Genomic DNA, 18,326 nt, shown 5'->3' on the forward strand with positions numbered 1-18,326 from the left:
GACATTCTAATGGAGAAGACAAAATGTAAACAACTATGAACTTACACGGACTAACACTGGCCCAAGTCACTTAACCCTCTTTGCCTCTGTTTCCTCATCTGTAAAATGTGCTGGAGAAAGAAAGCACTCCAGTAAGCTTGCTATGGAAACTCCAAAGAATCATATAGACCTGCAAAATAACTGAACAACAACGATCTATTTACAAGGTATACGAAATGGCTATGGCAGCTAACCTCAGGAGTGAGAGTGTGTGTGTGGGGGGGAAGGTGTCTCTGTTGTGCTCTGGATCTTATCATGGCCTGCTACTCTTTTCTTGTCAGGGAAAGGGGGTTACTCATGAATGGCCATTCAAGAGGTTTCTATGAATACCTTTTATGTTTTCTCTAAATTATTTCATCATCTCTACATTTAGAGGTGGGAAGATGGTATAATAATAATAGAACTCTGTTAATATCAGAGCTTGGTGTCTAAAGCCCCTGAAGTCAAATTTAGCCTCAGACCCTTAGCAGCTATGTGACTGTGGGCATATAGGATTATTTTATCTGTAAAATATGAAACATAACACAACTGTCATAATAGAGTTTTAAGGATCAAATGAGATAATATTTGTAATGTATTTAAGAGTCTCTGGCACTTAGAAGGCCCTTAAAGTTTTGTCCCCTCTCCCCTTCCATTGAAGTCATAATGAAAAATCCATCATCAAAATGAACACATCTGATTCCATTTGCAGCAAACTGTACTTCATTATTGAGTCTTCAGACCATGATTGGTCACTGCAACTCATGTCTGCCCACTTTTTAGTATTATTTTCATTTATAATTCTAGAGTCCCCATATTTCCCAATATAGTTCTCCTGGCTCTGTTTACCCTTCTATGCATCAGTTCACGTAAGTCGTCTGGCATGCCTCTCAATTACACACTTTTTGTTTCTCATAGTACAATGTTATTTTTATTACAGGTATGTACTCTTAATTTTTTTCAGTCATTCTACCAACCAATGGGCATCTGCTTGGTTTCTAACGTTTTTTATTGATACAAATAGCACTCTAGAGTGCTATTGTGATACATGGAAAAACTTACCTTTGATGTTCTAGGGGACATGCCCAGAAGGATGACTAGATCTATTAAAGTTGTGACAGCATAATTCCAGAGAAGGGTCATTTGAATTCACTCATTTTAATTTCTAACTGTTCCTCTAACTAGATCCTATTGGCCCTGTAGCATCAATAACTTATGTCTTGGTTCCTTGGGTAAGACAGATCGCTGAACCTTTCAGGGTTTTGTTTTCCTCACCTGGAAAATGAAGGTTTCAGACTAAATTTCTAAAGGTCACTTCCAGCTCTATTAACAGCTGACAGTTCTATAGCTCCCTGAGGTTGGCAAAGTGCTTCACAGACATTATTAAAGCCTTCACAACCTGGCTCCTTCCTACCTTTCAAATATTAATCTTTATTCCCTTCCATGTACTCTAAGAGAGAGGTATTGATCTTCTTACTCTCCCATTGCAGAGATAGCTCCATCTCCTAACTCTGTATCTTTGTGTTGAACAAAACATTGCAAGAATGAGGCTGTCCTGGTCCCATTTAAGCCTCGGTTGAAATTCCACTTTCTCTGCTCCCCTCACTATCACAGCCCCATTAAGAATGCCTTCCTTTGGAGAATACATCCCTACCATCAACATTGCCTATATCTTATAGGTAGATTGTTGTTGCTGAGTCATATTTCAATCACATCCAACTCTTTGTGTCCCCATTTGGAGATTTTTTTGGCAAATAGACTAAAGTAATTTGCTAACTCCTCCATTTCATTTTACAGATGAGGAAACAGAGACAAACAGTGTTAAGTGACTTAACTTGGGCAGCTAGGTGGCACAGAAGATAGACTACTAACCTTGGAGTCAGGACAGGAGCTCGAATCAAGTCTCCCAGACACCCAATTCTCTTATTTTTTTATTATTATTTTATTTCAGTCAATGGGGTTAAGTGATGTGCCCAAGTCACATAGCTGGGCAGTTATTATGTATCTGAGGTCAGATATCACAGGTCCTCCTGATTCCAGGGCTGGTACTCTTTCCATTGCACCACCTAGCGCCCCCAGACACTTGACTCTTACTAGCTGTGTGACCTTGGACAAATCACTTAACCCTGATTGCCTCTCATACAAGACCATCTCCAGTTGTACTGATTCATATCTGGCCATTGGCTCCAGATGGATCTAGAGGAGAAAGTGAGGCTGGTGACTTAGCTCAGACCTCCTCAATCAAATCCAATTCATGTGCTTGTCTCCTTGCCCATGTGGTCTTTGTCAAACATAAAGGACAAACATTAAGTGATGCACTTTGTAAGTTTAAGCAGATTGTTGTCTGTATATTGTCTTCATTAGAACATCAGCTCAAGGGCAGGGACAATGTTTTGATTTTCTTTGTATCTCCATCCCTTAGTACAAGAGTGAGCTCATAGTAAGGGCTTAATGACTGACTTAAGGACTGACATTATCTTTTGAGATTCTCACAAAAACCTTTTCAAGGTAAGTATCTTTACAGCTATGACAATATTTGAAACCAGGTCTTCCTGACTCCAAATTATAGACTCTATTCACTATATCCTAATGCCTCTAATATTGTGATTAAGTTAAAGCCAATTGTAATGGATACTACCAAACTTTGATTAACTGACTGGTTTAAAAATTGTCTTTTGTTTTCTTTTAGCCTATACAAAGATACTCTGTTGGATACATGCAAAAGAACTTCATCCCTGACATCCCAAATCTCTGAACTAGGAAGAGGTATAGATTTCTAAAATGGGAAAAGAAGGGAGGCCCAATGTATACTTTTAATTGAAGTTCCATGGAGCATCAATCCAACTGTATTTTTTGTATTATTTTTTCAAAGGGGAAACCCAATAATGCTTTATATTTTTACTACATATTTTTTGTAGGAACTTTTGCCTACATTATTTTATTTAATACTTAGAACAATTATGTGGAGAGGCAATGATCTGTACTTTATAAAACTGGCATCACAGTCAGGATGACCTGGGTTCAAGACCCACTTCTGACATATGTGGCCCTCTGAAAGTAACTTAATCTATCAGTGAACCAGATCCACATTCATATTAAGACCAAGCTGGAGCTGGCTCAAGCCAATTTGAACTGATTGCAAAGTTTTCAACAAGAATATTTACACCTAGGAAATAAGCAAATGCAAAACTCAGAACTTGGTTTATTTTGTTGATTGAATGTATAGATTTAAGAAACTGATGGAGAATAAGTAGTAAATCATATTAAGCTTAAAAAATCTCAGACAGTTTTTAAACCAGTCACTTGATCAAAGGTTGGTAGCATCCATTGCATTTAGCCTTAATGTAATCACAATGTTAGAGGCATTAATTATGATACAGTGAATAGAGACTATAACTTGGAGTCAAAGAAAACCTGGCTTCAAATACTGTCATAGTTATTTAATAACTGTTTTGTGGGCAATTCCCTTAGCTTCTGTGTACCTCAGGAAATAAAGATACCTACCTCAAAAGGGATACTGTGAGAATCTCAAAAGATGATGTCAGTCATTAAGCCCCTTACTATGAGCGAACTCTTGTACTAAGGGTAAACTTTTATCAGCACAACCTCAGACTGGCAGTGAAAGTCACCTGTACAAATGGAGTTATCAGTCCAGTTAAACACACAGACCCACATGTGGCAGGGAACAAGGATGGCTCCACACCATAATAGAGAGACCATCTTCTATTCCCTCTATCAGTGTAGACTGGTACCTTCTCTGCAATTTATAGGCAAAGAAAGTTGCCTACAATACCGACTGACAAGTTAAATGACTCGCCCAGGGATGAGGAAGCTAGAGGTAGTGAATTTTTCTCCTTGTTTTTGTTTTTAGAGGCATCAAGGTGACACAATGGATAGTGCCAAGCTTAGGTTCAGAGAGAGCTCAATTTCAAATCCAGGAACTGATACTCACTTGCTGTGACCCTGAGCCAGTCATTTAACCCATCTATCTCCGTTTTCTCAACTGTAAAACAGGGACTATAATAACACTTACTTCTCAGGATCAAATTAGATTACTCATAAATATGCTTAGCACAGTGTCTAGCACAGAGAAGATGATAAATAAACACAAAAAATGCCTGGTTGGTTCCTTTCTCCCTCCTCTTTAAAAAAATGTCTTTTTTATATATCCTGATTCTCTGGGAAGTGGGGTTAGGGTGAAGGGAGACAATGTAGAAACAAATCATATCCACAAAAATTTATTTTTTAAAAAAAATTCTCTTATGTACTAGACACTACAGATTAGTGACTATACTTACTATTCAAAATTGGAATGGCTGATGCAGGTCCCTTGTACGTAAAACTAAAGGGAAGAGAGTGTGTGTGATGTACTTAAATTCCATGCTTCAACTAACCACTCAAGAGTGATTGGATTTTAATCTAGAAGGAGGGAGAGTCATGTGAAAGTGGGAAAGATAAGAGATTATGGACAAAGACCAGAATCGTAGCCCCAGAACCAATATTTTGGGAAAGGTAATGGACTCAGGCTGCAGGGAAATCTGTACTTCTGGAAAATATATCCTTCTGAAGCTGTTTAATTGAAATTAATTGAAGCTCTTTACAATTATCTCTCTAGACTAGGTCCTTCACTTTTATGTGGGGAGGGAAGTATTTCATTTCCCAATGATGATAATGATGATGAAGACCATGATATCAAGTAATGCCATGACAAGCATATGAATTAGATTTTTCTGAGTAAGAGGCTGCTGTGCTAAGTCATCAGTATCACTTTTCTCCCTTCCAGAGGCATCTGAGACCAGTGGTCAGATATGAATTAGAATGACTGGAGGTACCCCTAGACACAAGACAATCAGGGCAAGTGACTTGCCCCAAGGTCATATAGCTAGTGTCTGAGGACAGATTTGAACTCAAGTCCTTCTGACTCCAAGGTCAGTGCTCTATCTATTGTACCACCTAGCTATCTGTTTAACCTCCAAAGGACTTAAGTGACTAGCTCAAGGAGACATAAGTAGTAAGTGTCAGAGCCAGAATTTAGACACAGATTCTGTGACTGATCCCCTCCTGGATCACCACTTTGTCATGATAAAGGGAAGCTATGCCATGCAGGGTTACCCATGATGGACAGGTTATAGCAGAGAGTTCTGGCAAAAGGTGACCTACTGGAAAAAGAAATAGCAAACTACTTCATAATCTGCCAATAAAATCCCAAATGGGGTCATGAAGAGTTAGACATCATTCAAAGACTGAACAACCCACACAATATACTAAAAAAAAAAAAGTGGATAAGAATAGACTAGACATGTGATTTCATTGATATAGGTAACTCCCAGATGAAGAAATTCCCTATATCAGTGTAGACTGGTACCTTCTTTGAAATGTATGGACTAAGAAAGTCGTCTTAAGTATTGACAAATTAAAGGACTTTCCCAGGGTTAAGGAAGCAATTGGCCCTGGTGCTAGGAAGGTCTGAGTTCAAATCTGATCTCAGACCCTTATGAATTAGGTAACTGAGCAAGTTGCTTAACCAGCCCTGACTTTTCTCTACTCTGAATTGAGGATAATACTTATCATCTACTCTCCCTCCTCTCAGACTCACATAGTCTGTGTATGTATGAATGGGATTAGAACCCAAGAGCATCTTGCCACCTACTGTGCCATGCTTCTTTCCTGGGATTTTACTGGGACCCAATTTTCCATCATTTTCTTAGAAGCTAACAATCAATACATGTATAACCTATGTAGGGAGAGTGGAGGGAGAAAAAAAAGAAACTCAAAATCTTATAAAAAGTGAATGTTGAAAACTATCTTTACATGTAATTGGAAAAAGAAAAAAATTATAAGAAGATAAAAATTAAAAAATCACAACCAGGGTCAGTAAACTGATTTTCTAAAGGTATATGGTCCATATTTTTCACACAAGCCTATATTTCAATAAATTGAAGAAAACTGAACCAAATCTTAGTTTTACGGAATTTTTTTTTGGTTTTGCTACCTGAGATGGTCCTAATTACTTTATAATGATAACTCACATTCATAATAGAATTTTTCTCACTCCATGAGGTAGTTAAATATTAGACCATCTGACGAGCCCAATTTTATATAGCTATCTGTCTTAGGTTTTTTCCACACCCAAATTAGTTTTCTTTTCACTCCTCCATATTATGTATCACCTAGGAAAAGAATGAATGAAGGCAGAGTATCAACTGTTTACTGAATAGCTTCCATCAATAAACAAATTATACTCTACCCTAATCAGAACACATATAAGATACTGTATTCCATCCTGGAATTGTGTTTCACATTTTAACAACAGTGTCCAGAGAAGGGCAAGTAGGATGGGGGATGGTATGTATGTTTGTATACATACACACAGACACAGACACAGACACAGACACAGACACAGACACAGACACAGACACACACACACACACACACACACACACATATATATATATATGCATGTCTGATAATTAAATTTAGGCTTGATGAAAGGGGGAAAATTATAACAATCTAAATGTAGAATAGACTTTCTTAGGAGATGATCTTCAAGAAGAGATTGAATTTGATAGTATGAGAAGGGAAGTTTGTCCTTTCTATCTCAGAATCTGTAATTCCATGAAGAATCCCATGAAGACTATATGAAAAACTCTGAAATCATCGACAAGACCATCTCACAATAGTGCATAAAATTCTTTATTTAGAACAATAAAGTATATGTATATATAATGTAATTTCAAATTCAAACCAGTATAAAAAAAAAGAGTCAGGACATACACCTATTTTAAAAAGTACGCATACGGTATATACACATACACATCACATTTTACAAACCTCTTTGATTTAATTAACCTTCAGTCATAATAAACTATGCAAAGTAGTGTTGACATACATTTACATTAGAACTCCAATCTAAAACAGAACCAGCAATATACCTATGCATCCATTGAAAAGGAATCGGAGTCCTTTTTTTTCAAGCACACTCATTGCAAAGTGGATATCGTGTGCAATCCTACACTAGGATTTGACAGTGTAGGAGACTAGGATTTTCTGACTGGGGAGATATTGTGAGTCTTGCAGCTCATGAGTCAAATAACTGAAAATGGCACTGTGTTGTTAGTTCTTCCATTCAACAGCTCCTGTGCTTAAAATAATAATAATGATAATGTAAAGAGAAAGCAACCATAGTATGTATGAATATTCTTGGTGATAGTCATCAGAAATACACAAATATCTACATAAATATATAGACAGATATGCATGATATGCATTTTTGCTTAGTAAATATTTCAGGACCTCAGAAAAACTTTTTTATAGCCATAATTGCTTGTAAAAAAAACCTCTCATTAAGAAATTAAGGTACTTATTCATCTCCTACAACAAAGGTATTTCCAGTACTAATGTGTAATTCAACATCACAATAATGGAGTACTCAAACAAAAAATTCATCTTTTTCCTTTATTTAGCACCTTGTGTGCTTCAAAAAAGTGTTTGATGGATTGATTCTAAGGGCAGTTTTAAGGTGATGAATTCTAAAATTATAATAAGGTTGAGTTACCTTATAAAATTCTCTCCTCATTTCCCCATTAAAAATAAAAAACAAAAACACCGCAACAATTACAAATGGCCAGAAAAGTAATTTAGGAATTGGTCTATCCCAAATTGATTTTAAAATATCTTCCAGCATTTTGAACTTTATGAACATCCTACACTTTAGGCTCTTAGTTTTTAATAAAATAAAGATATCGAAATGCATAATTTGGTGGGTTTCCAAATGTTAAATATACATTAAAGCAACTCTTTCTGATTGCAAGATCTAAAGTGTACTTGAATATTGTGATGCAATTGTAGGAGGTGATCCAAACTGTTCATTCAAGCAGAGCTGAAAAGTCATCACTTGTGCAGATAGTTATGCAATTTACCTTGGGCAAAACTGAATCTTGCTTTTACTAATGGGCCTTATTTACATTATAAACAAAAACAATGATTCTGGAAGGTCACCAGAACTGAATACTACATGTTAGCTCTATTTTGCTTTCCTTGTTGTATGTTGAAGACAAAGAAATGTTGAAGGACCAAATGCACAGTAAGAAGAAATGTGGATGACACACCCCTTTAACTAGGAAACTATGTCATAGGGACATAGCTGTAAATGTAGAATGAATTTTCCCCCCCCTACAGATTTAAAATTAGATTGAGTCTAGTTGATAAAAATGCATTGTAAAAAACACTTTAGGGCAGCTAGGTGGAGCAGTGGCTAGAGCACCGGCCCTGGAGTCAGGAGGACCTGAATTCTAATTCGGCCTCAGACATTTAATAATGACCAAGTTATGTGACCTTCGGCAAGTCACTCAACCCCATTGCTTTACAAAAAAACCAACACTTTGATTTATTACAAACCATCTAAATCTTACCTAAGGGAAGCTTTTTTTTTTAATTGACGTTTTACCTTTTAGTTTGACATGACCAGTGACTAGTCCAGTAACCCAATAAAGGGAAGTAAGATGTTTCTGATATTTAAGATTGGCTGTGTGAAAATCGCACTGTGTAACCCAATATTCAGGACCATTTGGATTTCACAACCCAAGAACTATTAGTCTTGCGGTTGCTTTCTTTACAATCTAGGTTTCTCAAAATAAGGTGCAAAGCTTTAAGGGTCATATACAATCTTCAGACCTTCTGAGGCTACTTCAAATGATGCGATAGGAAGGTAACAGGAAATTGCAAGGTGCTTTCCTAGATGTAGATGCCAGCTGGCTAACTACAAAAATGTTGCACGTTCTCTATTTGATCAACTCTGGACTACAAAATGAAGCCATGCATTCTCTCTACAGGAAGGCATGTCACAGCCTATGCTCAACTAACTAGCATCAAGCAATTATGCTCAGTATTGTTTTACTGTTAAATGTATCTAATTGTCTTTTAAAGCTTGAAGAATCGGGCAGTCCATCCAGTATAGTCCAAACCAAAGATTCCAACTACTTCGGAGACTTTCTGACATTTCGATACAAAGGAAGGGGAACAATGACTGTTTCATGCCTTTCTAGGTCAAGAGGCTAGTTTGTCAAAGGCTAGTCTGTGGGGATAATTCATCATTGTACTATTGCCCCAATCATCAACTTGGAAGGATACACTTTTGGCTCCATTTATAGCTTTATGACACATTAAAACCATACACTTTCTTTCTCCTTCTCTCTCTCTCTCATCTAGCAAAAAAATGAAGAATTGTTCGTTGGGTTTAATAAACTCTCCGCCTTTAGAAGATGGAACATATTAGAAAGACTTCTCAAGATATTTTTAGATCCTACCTTTCACTTATTAATAATACTCATCATTGTGGAAGGTTCTGGTACAGGGAGCATGGGGAGATTTGGTGCTAGGCTTGGAGTCAGGACATTGTCACTTGCTAGTTGTGTGATATTGGGTCAATCACTAACTTCTATGTACCTCATTGAACCAACCCCTTAGGACTTATTTTGTAGCTTGCAAATTAGTTTTACATATCCCCGGTGCAGATCACAGATCTTGTGCCCTTCTTAGCAACACATGCCAAGTTTCTCCAAAATATGCCCTAGTCCAGGCAGTCGTGTGTTTTAAACAGCAAGCCAACATGCAAAACTGAATAAAGCTAAAATAAAAAAACTCTGAATTATACCCTTAATGAATAGTGCCAGATCTTAAATAAATGGATATTTCAAACATGACAAAGACTATGTAACCAGTAGCTAAAATTTCTAGATTTCTTCCTCTTTTTCAATAGGCCAAGGTTTTTGATATCAATGCTTAGGGCTGTAATTGTCTCTTGTTAGATACTGTAAATTCTAAGCTATATCCATGTTCCTCCCACGGTTGCAGTTTCAAGTGGGATCTCCATACATTCAGCAGTTTCTCCTAAGACTCTCTTTACATAACTTTGTGTAAGGTTTCTAGAATATATGTATATAAAATGTTCTAATATATTTTGGAAACTTCTATACACATCATAGTGGTTATCAAAAAAGGGCAGACATCACCAGGGGCACCAAATGTCTTCTTCAGGTAGGCCCTTCTGATATTCAGTGCTGAAAGCTTCTTCATATTTTAACTCTTTCAGAGCTCCTCCATGTGGTGACAGCATCACCAGTCTAATGCAGTATTGACTTCCCCTGCATGGACAGCCAACCATGTCAGATTATCTGGTAGGCTTTTTTTATTTTTTTGAGATGGATAATTATGGTATTTTTGGGCAGAGAAAGAGATTGGATCCATGTCATATCATCCAAAACATGAACCTAGATCCTGTAAGACTAAAGGCTGACATGCTAAACTCCTGCATCGCTCCCTTTTCTCATACCAGAGTGTCTTTAAAATTCTCTTTTTGTTGGCTTCTCTTTCATTTTTTTAATCCCCACAATCCAAGGCCAGTTCTCCAAGACCAGGTTAAACTGTGGGATGCAGATGGCGATTGAAGGATTAGAACACATGAATGTTTGGTAAACTACACGTTGCTGGAGGCATGCAGGTGATGCGTGGAGTCCAAGGAATGTAGTTTCTTTCCCGACATGAGTTACCAGTTCTAAACAAGACGGCAAATCCCCAAATTCTTGAAATAGAGTTTTGCTCCATGCATATTCTTCTTTGCAGATGATTAATTCAGCGCTGGTTTCACAGTAAGACACTTTGTCCCCATTTCTGAATCATCATTATGGAGTCATTGGTAGCAAGTACAGACAGAGACTCAGTCTGTCACTCCAGACAGAATATGAATTTGCTTAAAGCTGCTTCATTTATGAAGCAAACATAAAACTGTTACCCGCCTAGAGGAGAAGGAGGAAAAAAAAGAAAGAGAGACTGTAGTATTTCTGTTTTTGCCATTCTTTTCGTTCTTGATTCAGAAGCATAAATCTACCAAATTAGCAATGTAGCTGCAAATCCTTTCACCCACAGAAGTTAAAAAAAAAAACATTGTTCTAGTTATTCTAGAAGGTCAACAACCACTCTGGTCCTGAGTTTCTTCAAGGATAGCTCCCTTCAAGGAGAGGGTATCAGTAGAAGTATTATGGCAGGCAGGTAGATATAGACATGGCATGGTGGAGAGAATTCTAAGATTTTAAAAAAAAGGAGCATAGAGGGCAAGAGTGCTGAGAAGTCACAGGATCAAATTTTGAATACTGCCTTTGATATTTATTACCTATGGGACAAGGTCGTCCTTTAGTCATTTCCAATCAAGTCCATTTCTTTGTGATCTCTTTTTTTGAATTTTCTTGGCAAAGATACTGGAATAGTTTGATATTTCCTTCTCTAGCTCATTTTACTGATGAAGGAACTAAGGAAAAGTTAAGTGACTTGCTCAGGGTCATATAGTTAATTGTGTCCAAGGTCAAATTTGAACTCAGGTTTACCTGATTCCAGGCTTGGAATCTATCCATTGTGCCACCAAGCTGCCCAGAGCAACAATAATGAAATTTGGTAAGAATTAGATTTTGTCTTAAAATTCAACACTCCTTTCACTGTAGCATTTATATTTCCAGGTCTTGGACCAAAATGAGGGAAAACTGGATATTGGACAAAGATTAGTACCTCTCAGCAAAATCTCTGTTGGAAAATTGAGATTTCATTCATTCAATCCTCAGGAATTCCCAAGAATAACTCACAACTATGCCATTCCCTGTATGATCCTCCTCAGAAGAGCAAAGAGCTATCTGAAAGAAAGGGACCTATTGAACCCTACCTATACTTATTCCTGTGATCCAATATGTGAGGGAAAAAAAAAGAAATTTGGAAAGAAATTCTGATCAAGATTCCCTAAATTCCGTTCCACAACAGATTTTGTCATGAGCAGCTTGCTCATATTTTCCAGAGCTTGGCACTGTCCTCTTCTATCTGTAGTGGAGCTGATCACACACTATAGAGTTTTGAGTTCATTTTTTGATATTTTCCAGTTCTGATTTGAAGCATTTGTGTTTCCTTTTCTATTAATTACAGTGTGTTTGTTGTAACTTTTAGATAATTATACAGAAAGAATCCTGTAATTTGAGTCAGAAAACACAGGCTAAAATCCCAGCTCTGCTCCCTGTGTGACCTGGTTTGTTGTCAGGCTCAAATGAGATAAGATTTGGGGAAAATATTTAACATTATGCCTAAACACATAGTAAGTACAATTCATGGCTTGATTTATTTTGATGGTTGAACATATAAACTTAAGAAATTGATGGGAAAAATTGTTAGAAATGCTGATTGAATTTAAAAGTGTGTCATTTTTCCCCCCAAAGAGAACTAATTGCTTAAACTCTAAAAGCTTATTCCTTCAATCCCTTCTCCATTCAAAATCAATGGAACAGAATACATCTTTGTCCTTTAGTCATTTAGAACACATCAATGTGTTATCAGACTTTCTTAGTTTTAGACCTAAGAAGAACTTCAGGAAAAAGCAGAAAGCTATAAAATTAGAAACTGTACTAAGAGCTGACATATATACCCCTTAAGATTTGCTAAGCTCTTTACACACTTTACTTCATTTGCAGACTTTTAAAAGGTTTAGACTTTGGTAGGTAATAGGTTAAAAAGTCTAATATTTGGTAACAATCGACCCAATCTTATGATCCTACCATCTCTCCCTGGCTCCGTAATTCATTACCTATTCCCAATCTAGGATTAGCTAAGGATTTCACAAATAGCTCATAATCTCTAGTTCTATCACTGACCGCTGTAACTGATTTGTTGAAGTGAGTATGGTTTTAGTTTCCCTGTGGCAGTAGGAAATTTTGACTTTCTTTATTCTGATTCCCAAGCTGTCAAATTTGCTGAAAAATAGCAATTTAGCAAAAACTTCCATTTCCTAACTTGTTGTATTACACAGTCAGAAACTCAGAAAGTCCTGAGGTCAAATTCTATCTTACCTATTTAGTAGCTGTGACACTAAGCAAGTCACTTGCCTTTGATTCTGTAAAATGAGGATGAGAGCTTTTTTGTGAGGCTAAAATGAGTTAAAGTTTATAAAGTGCTCTGTAGACCTGAAAGCACTATTTAAAGAATTACTACTACTACTACTACTACTACTACTACTACTACTACTACTACTACTACTACTATTATGTTAAAGATATAAGAAGAAACAATTTGGAGGAGTAAAGCTCATTGAGTTTTGAAGAGAAATGGGATGTCAGGAGGAATAAAAATTTGGAGTTAGGGAGAAATCTTGCACACCTTAAGTTAGCAAAGCTTGGCAGCAAAAAGAAGGAAAAAGATTGAACAAAAAGCCCTATGAGATTAAGAAAAGTTGTTTTTAATTGTTTTGTGTTATTGTTGCGGTTAGAATATGTTTCCAGAAAGTTAGGAATGTCCATAATGTCTCACCTAGAGCCTGTCACATGCCGAAATGTTTGTTGATTAATTGATTTTATTTTTAAGATAGGTAAGACCTGAGCGTGTTTAGAAGTAGATGGGAACAGGCCATAGAAAAGCTTTTACTCCACTATTAAGTGCCCACTATGTATATAAATGAGGCAGCTACAGAACAATGCATTGAAATCTGTTTCTGAAGCCAGCAGGCCCTGGGTTCAAGTTCTTGCCTTAGACATAGATTGTGTGACCCTGGACAAGTAAATTAAACTCTCAGTGCTCTAGGCAACATGTAGGAAACAATGGTATCATTCAAAAATTTTCTTCCTATATTCTACTGGATAAAGTCAGAGGAGGGAGGTTTGGTTAGAAACAAATCCTAGAGAGGATAGGCAAGACAAGACCCAAATACAATGGAAGACTGAACTTCAGAGAAGACTTATCTTTTCCTCTGAAGTAAAAGAGAGAGAGAGAGAGAGAGCGAGAGAGAGGTAAGTGATTACAAGATTACGGCAAAGTGAATCCTACATAGGTTCAATGATTTTTCTGTAAGAGGTAAAAAAAGGTTGAGACAAGGATGGATTAAAAGATAGAAATTATCATAAGTATTTGTGATGGTTATGTTAGGGATTCAATGGGGAGATGGGGAAAGGGGAGGACAAATAGCAAAGAAATAGAAAACAGTGTTAACCAGTTATGAATAACTACTGTAGCAGGAGAAGGATCAGAGAAAAGGAATGGGGAAATACATATGCTAAGAGTTAAGTCTCTCCAATTTCTCTTTTCTCCTTGACTCCCATGTTTCCTCAATCTGATTCACACAGTAACAGATTTCAAAGTGGCCTGCTAGGCTTTCCCTGAAGAATCCTGTTCATCTACCATTTTTGTACCTCTGCATAGGCTTGCCCCATTTCTGGAATGCCACTTGATCCTTACCTCCATCTCTCCTTCAAAACCCAGTTCGAGAGCCACCTCCCACACAAGGTCTTTCCTAATCTATCTCTGTTCTGAAATTACTTTGTATTTACTTATCTGTGTACATAGATAGATCAAGAATGAGAAAGGATTTCAGAGGTCATTGATTTCAATCTCCTCATTTTACAGATGAAGAAACAAAGTTCTTGACTTGGTCATGGTGATGGAGCTACTATTTAACAGAACCAAAGATCCAAACTCATATCCTGTGATTCTAACTCAGGGTTCTTTCTATAGAACCCCACATACTGAAACTCAATAAGGCATAGCCTATCTGATTCTCATTGATCTGTTTGCAGCAGATATCTAAATGATGTCTGTTGAATTGGATTGGGTTTTGGATCTGCCACAATTTTGTATTCAGTATATCTTGCATTGTTATTGAGCATACTTAGTTTTATCAGGTAATACACACTACCTAGGAAGGGCTCTTTTGACCACTGTAGCATCTCCTTGAGATTCCCTCTTATGAATTAAATTTATTATTATTCTTTTTTTTTTTTTTTTTTTTTGGCAAGGCAATGGGGTTAAGTGGCTTGCCCAAGGCCACACAGCTAGGTAATTATTAAGTGTGTGAGGCCAGATTTGAACTCAGGTCCTCCTGACTCCAGGGCCGGTGCTCTATCCACTGGACCACCTAGCCGTCCCCCAAGTTATTATTATTATGCTTTAAGTTCTTATCTAGTTCCTAGTACCTAAATCTTAATAATCTATCTTTAGAAGTATTAATAAAAGAAAATGTAGCAAGAATATTTATACAAAAGCCGGCCACTAAGCAGGACTATATTTACTTAATGTTCGTGACTCTGAGCTCATAAAGAACAAATTAGACATGTAGGCCTCCAAAAGGGAACAGCTCGAGTTTTAAAAATTGTACTTAACTAAATCAAGGACCATATAAAATCTTGATTCTAATTTGTGATCAGTGGGAGGATGGATCCTTCTTGTTTGGCTTCCATCTTATTCTAAAAAACTTGTGATGGAAAATGCTGTCCATATCCAGAGAAAGAACTATGAAGTCTACAAGCAGTTCAAAGCATACTACTTTCACTATTTTAATTTTTTTTTGCTTTTCCTTTTTCCTGATTTTTCCCTTTTGTTCTGATTTTTCTTTCACAACATATCTAATATGGAAATACATTTAATAGGATTATACATATAACTTTATATTAGATTGTTTACTGTCTTGGGGAAGAGTGAAAAAAAGAGATGGAGAAATTTTTTTACCAAAATAAATGTTAAAAAACTATTTCTACATATAATTAGAAAAAAAAATACTATTAACAAAAAAGAGTTCCATCTTGTCATGAAAAACTTACCATTGTGCAAAAGTAACAGTGTTGATACAAGCAACAGTTACACTTCTTGAAACTCTCTCTCTTTTTCTTGCAACATACTGGGGGGGAAACACAATAGAAAATGCTTATTTACTTTTGTCTAGAGATTCCAGAGAACACCATGAACTGATCATTGTGGAAATCAGTGTTTGCAGTGGGCCTAAGCACAAAAGATTGCAAAATGGAGCAAGCTATAGTTTGCTCTGGGTCAGAATTCCAGGTTTGCCACTCAGTTAATATTTACTGATCAGCCACTGTGTACCACAAAGTAGTCTAGTCACCTTGGATAGGCAAAGGACACAAAAGACACAATCCCTGTCATGAAGAAGTTGATAATCTAATCTATCTGGAAAGGTTGTGTGTGTGTGTGTGTGTGTGTGTGTGTGTGTGTGTGCTTGCACATGCACAAGGATTGATAATTAATATAGGCAACTCTCAATTCTGGAAATTTCCTTCATTAAAGCAGGTTGACACAAACCCTCCAAATTATTCAGTCTTAGCGACTAGACGACTTGATAAGGAAACTTAGGGAAAATGATGGAGATGCCAGCCTCCACCCTTCTAGACTGGTTCTCCATTCATGCACCATGGCATGCTGCCTCTCAGATATATAAAAATTTTAATTATTCAAAGATGGAATAAAGAAAAAAGGTGATTAGATTTGTGCAGGGTTAAGGGGAAAAGGTATTCTAGAGCAAGATCTAAGGGCTTAGAAAAACCCTCTTGGTATTAAATAGAGACCTTTGGCAGTCTTGCAAAGCTTGGAATAATGTTTTAAAATGTAAATATTAAAAAGCACAAAATTATGAAGGAAACTTCTTATACTGAAATAGTTATGCATACACACACACACACACACACACACACACACACACACACACACACACACACACACACATTGGAAACACATTCAGACTCCAAGGTTAAGAAGCTTAATTGGTCTTAAAAGAAGTGATGGACCACCAATTGCTTGAAAGCAAGGTATTCCTTTTTATTTTCTTTATATTTCTGGTGCCTGTCTCAAAATAGGTGTCCACAAAATGTATGGTGAGTTGGATATTGAAAGGTATAAGAGAGACTCTAGGAAAAGGACATTACACATGATGATGATGATTGTCCTTTTTTTTTAGATTTTTGCAAGGCAATGGGGTTAAGTGGCTTGCCCAAGGCCACACAGGTAATTATTAAGTGTCTGAGGCCGGATTTGAACTCAGGTACTCCTGACTCCAGGGCCAGTGCTCTATCCACTGTGCCACCCCTTGTCCTTCATTCTTGAAGAAGACCATGACATCAGGGAGGTGATGCCATGGTACGCATGTGAATTGGATTAGAATGAGGGAGCTGCTGTCCTAAGCTACCAGTCTCACTTTTTCCTCTGGTGCCTGGAGATGGCCCTGGATATGGCCCTGGATATGAGGCAATACATTCCAGGGAAGTGAATTAGACTCAAGGAACAGCTCACAGATGAGCCTGGTTAGAACACAAAGGGTTAGTATGACAGTCATATAAAATGAGTTTAGAGAGATGAGGGAATCAGACAATGAAGAGCTCTGAAGGCCTAGCTAAATGGAGCCAATTTAGCCAATTGGGTATTTTCAAATCTGCAAAGCTCTGTGTACATTATCACACTAGATTTTTCACAATGTTCCTAATAGTAGGCATTATTATGGCCATTTTATAGATGAGGAAACTGAGACTAGAAGAGGCTAAGAAGCCTCCATGGTCAAATGACTAAATTAGCCTCAGGGGCAGGATTCTGATTCTAAGCAGGTCTTCTGGATTATAAATTCAGTGCTATATTCACTATGTCAAGTGACCTCTTTTGCCACTAAGGATGATAATGATATTATAAAATATGATATAATAATATAGAAATGTAATTCATGATATATTAAGATAATATTTACATTTTACTAATATTAAAACATGAATATATAAATCGTGATTATATATACTTAAATAAACCATAATAAAAACAATATTATATATTATACTATGATATAATTAGTATTCATGATACCATAGTATAATATTTTATTATGGTATTTTTAATTATAGTGCATATTACTAATTATATTATAAATTATATTAATAATATAGAAAAGTGAAGTGCTGATAGTGAGACTGAATTGGCTTCTTATAGAGGTTATAAGACGTGTGATGATGTTGCCATTTACTAGATGACAATTCAAGTCAAGGAAAGGTGGAAGCAGTGGTGAGAAATTGGCCACAGAAAACAGAAACAAAAGAGTCAAGTATAACTCTTCCGAAGTTCGGAAACTATGGTTGTATTGTGGAAAGGAAGCAGATACACTGCAATGGTTGGAGAGTTTCAAAAGCCAGGAATCCATCTCTGTAGAAGGGTTCACTGGAGAGGCAACAATCTGTGACCAAGTGAAAGGTTGAGAGGTAAATATGAATTCAAAAAGATGGGAACTGAAACTATGTGAGACTATGTGAATATGAGAGGACATGAATAAATACAGTCAATGAATTTGCAGTTTAGCAATCATGTGCATATTTGGAAAAATTAGTTACCTTATCTCATTATCTTCTTCACTACTCTCTCTGTTTTCACCTTCCATTCTAAGATTCATTTGTTTTTTCTGAGAAAAGAACAATAAAACATAATCATACAGAGCTAGTTTTAAAGGTTGGAAAGTTAGATTAGTAAGTGGC

At 36.7% G+C, this 18,326-nt stretch overlaps 1 protein-coding gene across 2 annotated transcripts in view; it reads right to left on the reverse strand.

Moving 5' to 3' along the window:
* Positions 1-7,051: 7,051 nt before the first annotated feature.
* The window catches only part of KITLG (KIT ligand), a 124,512-nt gene continuing 113,237 nt past the window's right edge, over positions 7,052-18,326 (reverse strand). For both annotated transcript variants that reach the window (XM_074226557.1, XM_074226556.1), the window contains 3 exons: positions 18,186-18,253; positions 15,630-15,706; positions 7,052-10,811 (listed from right to left, as the gene is read on the reverse strand). In XM_074226557.1, coding sequence (XP_074082658.1) covers positions 15,667-15,706; positions 18,186-18,253 — 108 coding nt within the window. In that variant the 3' untranslated portion in view covers positions 7,052-10,811; positions 15,630-15,666. The remainder of the gene's footprint in view (positions 10,812-15,629; positions 15,707-18,185; positions 18,254-18,326) is intronic.

The sequence above is a fragment of the Macrotis lagotis genome, chromosome 2 (genome assembly GCF_037893015.1).
Source record: "Macrotis lagotis isolate mMagLag1 chromosome 2, bilby.v1.9.chrom.fasta, whole genome shotgun sequence".
NCBI classification, from domain to species: domain Eukaryota; kingdom Metazoa; phylum Chordata; class Mammalia; order Peramelemorphia; family Peramelidae; genus Macrotis; species Macrotis lagotis.